At 43.7% G+C, this 7,878-nt stretch overlaps 1 protein-coding gene across 1 annotated transcript in view; it reads right to left on the reverse strand.

The window, feature by feature from the left end:
• The window catches only part of LOC130290555 (complement C4-like), a gene marked incomplete in the record, with an annotated part of 80,850 nt that overhangs the window by 61,791 nt on the left and 11,181 nt on the right, over positions 1 to 7,878 (reverse strand). Inside the window, 5 exon segments of the mRNA XM_056538343.1 lie at positions 560 to 745; positions 1,158 to 1,313; positions 4,399 to 4,514; positions 4,699 to 4,822; positions 5,912 to 6,017. Of these exon segments, the coding sequence (XP_056394318.1) occupies positions 560 to 745; positions 1,158 to 1,313; positions 4,399 to 4,514; positions 4,699 to 4,822; positions 5,912 to 6,017 (688 nt within the window).

Below are 7,878 nucleotides of genomic sequence, written 5' to 3' on the forward strand. Positions count from 1 at the left end.
AGGGAAGTGTGGGAGGTGCAGGGACTTATAATGTGGTGTCAGGTGCAAACACTAATTATGGGCGCACTGGCCCCTTAAATTTCAGAGCTCCGGCATGCGCGCGCCCTAGGAGATGGGGACGCATGCTCTGGAGCGGAGACACAGAGGCAGCGGAGTGAGGTGAGTGACGGGCTGCGATTCGCATGCGGGCGCGTTCCGCAATGAGGATCCCAGCCCCGCCGGGGACATCGGGGCACTGCGCTCATGGCCGGAGCTTGCGGCCGGGGCGCAGAGCGTAACATAAATGAAAATAACAGATATGAACTTAGCCTACAAGACGATCCTCCGATGAACATCCTCCAATGATCCTCCATTTCAAGATTTCTTTTGGCTACAGCCAATATACACAGTTGTCCCAACCAGACAATTGGGGTTTCCATGACACCTGGCTATGAAATCTCATCGATAAGAGTCTAATAATGCTGGTCAGGGACTCCATATTACCTTAAACAATACTTAGATATTTGTATATTATGGATTGGGATCTATTGTCAGATTTTATGATTCATAATCCACTCACCATATAATAAACGTTCTTCACTCTTCCGGGATCGGGTGTCAAGACCTTCGTTGTGATCTTTACATTTTCTCCAGGGCTCAGTATTTGGTTCGGGATCTCCAAGTGGAGGAAACTGTTGGCATTGGAGCTATAGGGAGTAAGGTGAAACAGCTCCTCCTGACGGGCGCCATCCTTTCCTGCTGTGACCTGTGGTCATTTCAACAAATTATCAGTAGCTAAAGGTGGAATTCAGAGGCAATGACCAACATGATAAAAAGCATCAAAAAATATCCCTCAAGACAGGCAACCCTGACCCTCAAACATATCCCGGAATAGTATCCTCAAAGCCAAGACTGTACTGCAGTATGTTCCCAACCAGTGGACCTCCAGGTTTTGCAAAACGACAACTCCCAGCATGCCTGGACAGCCAAAGGCTGTCCGGGCATGCTGGAAGTTGTCGTTTTGCAACAACTGAAGGAGCACTGGTTGGGAAACCTCTATACTACGTATGGAATGCACATTGGGTGCAACCACGAGAAACATGACATGTATCCTCTAGGGCCATGGTCTTTACCAAGGTCCTCCATATGTTGCAGATGATCTATACATGAGATGTTACCTTAATTTCGAAGGATTCCGGGCTGGCATCTGTATTGATCTGAAAGACCGTTCCTCCATTGTTATCAGATATAGAGGAACCTATTTCACCGTTAGATTTAAATAGCTTGACCAGGACACCGGGAGCTGGTGAGCCGTCTGTATGAGTGACCTCCACCTGTCAACACAGAGCACAGATTAAGGGACCTCAAAGCTTTTACAAATGTCCAATTCTTTTACTTTTACTTTGTGTGAAGGTGCCATATACATAAGATAGCTGTTGGCTAATGGTTCGTTCATTCAGCTAATAGCTATCTCTTATGACCCCCCCATCCCCCATCACCAGACACAAGGATGCTTAGCTTGGTTCAACATGCATTTGTTCTGAATGAAGAGGGGGAGTAAAGCCGCTTCCAAGTACCTCTTTATATCCTCTTCTTAACATCTTCTCTTGGGGGAGAGTTGGGAGGCTATCAAACACATTAGATGATTGGCTATTGCCATCAAAATTGGCCAATTACGTAGTAACGGCCAACTATCTAATGTGTGATGCAGCTTGTATACTTGTACACAGACTATATGATTCTCTTCTGCATACTGCCTTGTATCGGCTGTCCTCTCTTTCTTCAGCCTGTGTGAGCTGTCTATGAACCCCTTGCTACTACTATCTCTAGCAATAAAAGAGTAGAAAGTCTGTCTGAAGGACTTATCTTATCTTTCTCCCCTGCAGACTGCCTTTTATTGGCTCTACTCTCTGTCTCCAGCCTGTGTGAACTGTCTTCAATGAATTCTCTTCTCCTTCCCATCCATTATCTGAGCTAAAGCAAGGAGAGATGTGCTCACCTGGAGCGCAAAGATTATGCACAAATAACCCAAAGCAATGGGTACAGACGTTCTCTGGATTCCCGGAGGAGTTGCAGTGGCAGGGGAAGATGGACAGGGGCTGGTGTCCGTCCACAAATGATAAGACTAAGAAAAGTAGGAAAATTCCCCTCTAGGCGCAAAATTCTCCAAATGGAATCAAGCAGAGTGATGTATTAAAAATTTAAGTTTTTTATTTGTAAAACCAATGACGTGTTTCGGGTATACACCCTTCCTCAGACTGGCATCGCGATGCCAATCTGAGGAAGGGTGTATACCCGAAACGCGTCATTGGTTTTACAAATAAAAAAACTTTAATTTTTAATACCTCACTCTGCTTGATTCCATTCGGAGAACTTTGCGCCTAGAGGGGAATTATCTCAGCTAATCTATAACTACCTACCCCCTACTGCAATCTCTAGCAATGAGAGAGTTGAAAGTCTGTCGGACAAAGGTATCTTATCTGTCTCCTCTGCAGACTGCCTTGTATTGGCTCTCCTCTCTCTCTCCACCCTGTGTGAGCTGTCCCCAAAGGATTCTCTCCACCCCCTCCTCCCCATCTACTATCTGAGCTATATACAAAAAATGTGGGAGCTCAACGTAAAAAAGAGGGAAAACCTATACCGAGGATCCTGCGTTGCACATACCCATGTGCCAAAAAAGAGTACTAATAGTATAAAAAGGGAATCAGTCCTGCTAGGCTAGGTAAGAGTAAAAGATATATGGTCAAAAATTAGAAAGAAGAGAAAGAGAAAACATGTCTAAAATACCATAAAATAATGACATTTATTTAGAAAATGATGTGAGGTCTGCGGCAGGGCCCTTGTCGCACACTGGTCACTAGATAAAATGTTTACAATGGTATAAAATACTAAAAATATAAAATATACACAGTGGTATTGCACTTCAACAATTGGACAATGAGACAATGAAAGTGCGGCAATGGGACAGTGCAAACAGTATCTGTTTAGTTATACTGTAAAGTCATATTATAGGAGCCGGGATTAATCCAGATGAAAGCGCATGGCAAAAAATATTCCAATAGGGCAATTTTCAGTAGTGCTGGAGCCTCCCAGATTGGGGCCCACTATAAATGTTTTTAGGTGCAGAGATACAGGCGATGTCCCCTCTACCCCGGCGGCACGGGGACTGAATGCAAGAGGGCAATCGCTATACAGGTCAGGCACTTGTATCTGACCGGCTACAGTGTGCACGGTCAGATGTGTGCGGCTGTGCTTGCAATCTGGATGCACGTCCCTCTGTCCCGGCGGCACGGAAGAAATGTAGGAGGGGTGATAGGATCCGGTGCTGGGGGTTGGAGATGATGGCTGGGAAGCAGCGTGTGGCAGCGCTGTGAAGCATAGCGATCGTAGCAGCGTATGGCAGCGCTGAAGGTATCCTCTCTACCCGACGGCACGGGGAGCAGGTGAGAGGGTAGGTGAGGACCGGCAATGTAGTAACGATTGTCTTAGATGATGCGCAGGGTTGTCTTAACACCAGACGCGTTTCGGGGAGCTGCGTCCCCTTTTTCAATTGTGGAGGTTCAGGAAGACTGTTACAGTCCTCACCTACCCTCTCACCTGCTCCCTGTGCCATCGGGGTAGAGAGGATACCTCCAGCGCTGCCATACGCTGCTACGATCGCTGCCACACGCTGCTTCCCGGCCATCATCTCCAACCCCCAGCACCGGATCCTATCACCCCTCCTACATTTCTTCCGTGCCGCCGGGACAGAGGGACGTGCATCCAGATTGCAAGCACAGCCGCACACATCTGACCGTGCACACTGTAGCCGGTCAGATACAAGTGCCTGACCTGTATAGCGATTGCCCTCTTGCATTCAGTCCCCGTGCCGCCGGGGTAGAGGGGGCATCGCCTGTATCTCTGCACCTAAAAACATTTATAGTGGGCCCCAATCTGGGATTCTCCAGCACTACTGAAAATTGCCCTATTGGAATATTTTTTGCCATGCGCTTTCATCTGGATTAATCCCGGCTCCTATAATATGACTTTACAGTATAACTAAACAGATACTGTTTGCACTGTCCCATTGCCGCACTTTCATTGTCTCATTGTCCAATTGTTGAAGTGCAATACCACTGTGTATATTTTATATTTTTAGTATTTTATACCATTGTAAACATTTTATCTAGTGACCAGTGTGCGACAAGGGCCCTGCCGCAGACCTCACATCATTTTCTAATGGTGAAACATTTTTTATGAAGATGATTTAAAGTTTTTTCGTTTTGCATTCATGAAACAAATTGTGTAAAGATTTCCTTAGCCAAGTGTCATTTTGCAAGGTTAATTTTGTATAGTATTTTACCATATCCAGACCACATAGTTTTATTGATCGGCAGAGGACAATGTCAGGTAAAAAACAAACGAACTGTAAACTCTTACCACAACTGACATTGGAGATCCAGGGTTAAAATACCGCCTGGTTTTGGATAAATCCAAAATGTAGGGCGATGTTACAAATTTCACGGAAGTGATCTCCTTCTCTTCTAAAGTTCCAGCTAGGAGAAGAACAAAAAAAACAGTTCATTAAAAAAAAAAAAAAAAAAAGTTCTCCACCAGAGTACCCCTTTAAGTACTAAAAAGGACTGCAAATAGAATATAATACACTCTGCAAATGTGTATAATTGACGTATATAGCACATATGGTGTGTGTGCAGTTGCTAGGACTTAGATGGGACTTACACGCTGCCTCCATTACACTGACTGCAATGTAAAAGGTGGACCCCACCAGGTTTTCCTCAGGTTGGTTAATTTTCTTTACAATGTCGTCTTTAAGAACCACAACAGAGCCTTCTCCATCCGTCAGCTGAAAGAGACCATGAAAAAGTACGGTAGTCAGTCATCCAGAATTGTTCACCAAACATTTAAAGGGGTTATCCAGGAAGAAACTTTTTTTTTATGTATATCAACTGGCTTCAGAAAGTTAAACAGATTTGTAAATGACTTCTATAAAAAAAAATATTAATCCTTTCGGTACTTATGAGCTGATAAAGTTGAGTTGTTCTTTTCTGTCTAAGTGCTCTCTGATGACACCTGTCTCGGGAACCGCCCAGTTTAGAAGGAAATCCCCATAGCAAACCTCTTCTACTCTGTGCAGTTCCCGAGACAAGCAGAGAGGTCAGCAGAGAGCACTGTTGCCAGACAGAAAAAAAACAACTCAACTTCAGCAGCTGATAATTATTGAAAGGATTACAAATTTTTAATAGAAGTCATTTACAAATCTGTTTAACTTTCTGGAGCCAGTTGATATAAAAAATAGAAAATAATGGCATTTTATTTTTTTTTTCAAATTACAAAGTTATTGTCCATCTTCCACAAAATAAGCCAATTAAAAGGTCTTCTGGCACTTCTGGGATGCCCTCAGTCAGCTGTGATCTGTGGGTATACCTATCAGCACAAGTGTAATTACGCTGCAGTGCCCCCACAGGGGAAATTAAGTATTACACTGTTCCTTTTGACCTCCGGGTTTCTGGGATTGGGAACGTGCCGTCATGCCACGCCCCCTCCATTCATGTCTATGGGAGGGGGCGTGACTGCCGTCACGCCCCCTCCCATAGACATGAATGGAGGGGGCGTGGCATGACATCATGTCCCCAGTCCTGGAAACCCGGAGGTTTCCGAAACTAGAGACGCAGTCCCCGCATAGAATGCGGGTTCTGCAAGGAGATTGCGGGGGGTCCCAGCAGTGGGCCCCCCGCAATAAGACATCTTATCCCCTATGCTTTGGATAGGGGCTAAAATGTTTTTGCCCAGAATACCCCTTTAATTATTTCAATATTATGCCTCATTTATATATATTATATATATATATATATATATATATATATATAAAATATATATTTTGGACTGGACAGGACTTTGTATAAATGTTTAGTTAGGCAAGAACCATAATCACCTTCACGTTCTGCTCCAAGCCTTGAAGTAAAGTCTTCTGCCCATCCTGACCTATTATCCCCAGGCGTATGTATGTGACGCCATTCACATCCTCTCCATACACATATCTGGATCAATCAGAAACAAGAGACAATTGTTATAAATGTAAAAGTATAGAATACAAAAATACACGGAGTCACAGAGTGAAGAGGTTCCTGTACATTTAAGTTGGTTGGCCGATCTTGCTGAAATAGGACCTGTGTACAGGGTGGGCCATTTCTATGGATAGACCTTAATAAAATGGGAATGGTTGGTGATATTAACTTCCTGTTTGTGGCACATTAGTATATGTGAGGGGGGGAAACTTTTCAGGATGGGTGGTGACCATGGCGACCATTTTGAAGTCGGCCATTTTGAATCCAACTTTTGTTTTTTTCAATCGGAAGAGGGTCATGTGACACATCAAACTTATTGAAAAACAATGATGTGCTTGGTTTTAACGTAACTTTATTCTTTCAGGAGTTATGTACAAGTTTCTGACCACTTATAAAATGTGTTCAATGTGCTGCCCATGTTGTTGGATAGTAATATATAGCAGTGTATACGGATACTGGAAGCCTGTGCTAGCATTTCTCCTGCGGTGTATATAGTAGTATATAGCAGTGTATACGGATACTGGAAGCCTGTGTTAGCATTTCTCCTGCGGTGTATATAGTAGTATATAGCAGTGTATATGGATACTGGAAGCCTGTGCTAGCATTTCTCCTGCGGTGTATATAGTAGTATATAGCAGTGTATACGGATACTGGAAGCCTGTGCTAGCATTTCTCCTGCGGTGTATATAGTAGTATATAGCAGTGTATACGGATACTGGAAGCCTGTGCTAGCATTTCTCCTGCGGTGTATATAGTAGTATATAGCAGTGTATACGGACACTGGAAGCCTGTGCTAGCATTTCTCCTGCGGTGTATATAGTAGTATATAGCAGTGTATACGGATACTGGAAGCCTGTACTAGCATTTCTCCTGCGGTGTATATAGTAGTATATAGCAGTGTATACGGATACTGGAAGCCTGTGCTAGCATTTCTCCTGCGGTGTATATAGTAGTATATAGCAGTGTATACGGACACTGGAAGCCTGTGCTAGCATTTCTCCTGCGGTGTATATAGTAGTATATAGCAGTGTATACGGATACTGGAAGCCTGTGCTAGCATTTCTCCTGCGGTGTATATAGTAGTATATAGCAGTGTATACGGATACTGGAAGCCTGTGCTAGCATTTCTCCTGCGGTGTATATAGTAGTATATAGCAGTGTATATGGATACTGGAAGCCTGTGCTAGCATTTCTCCTGCGGTGTATATAGTAGTATATAGCAGTATATAGAGAAGAGGGTTGCATTGACAATCCAACACAATGGGCAGATCATTGAACACATTTTATAAGTGGTCAGAAACTTGTAAATAACTCATGAAAGAATAAAGTTACGTTAAAACCAAGAACATCATTGTTTCTCTTGTGAAATTCCCAATAAGTTTGATGTGTCACATGACCCTCTTCTTATTGAAAAAAACAAAAGTTGGATTCAAAATGGCCGACTTCAAAATGGCCGCCATGGTCACCACCCATCCTGAAAAGTTTCCCCCCTCACATATACTAATGTGCCACAAACAGGAAGTTAATCTCACCAACCATTCCCATTTTATTACGGTGTATCCATATAAATGGCGCACCCTGTAGATTTCCCAGAGAAGAACCGTATCCCCGTAACCCCCACTCTTTTGGTTGGATAGGGTCACCAACCAGCCATGTGGGTAACCTTGTTTTCCAAAGCAGAAGGAGGGGGGGGGGGGGTTTATTTCTCAATAATGGTCTTGACTAGATCATTTTGTTGTTTGTCTAGATGCGTTATTTTTTTTGGTGGTGCTGCTCCAAATATATCATATTGTCGCAGTGACCATGATGAAATTCACGCAGATCCTTTTCTCCC

This window comes from Hyla sarda, chromosome 9, assembly GCF_029499605.1.
Source record: "Hyla sarda isolate aHylSar1 chromosome 9, aHylSar1.hap1, whole genome shotgun sequence".
NCBI lineage: Eukaryota > Metazoa > Chordata > Amphibia > Anura > Hylidae > Hyla > Hyla sarda.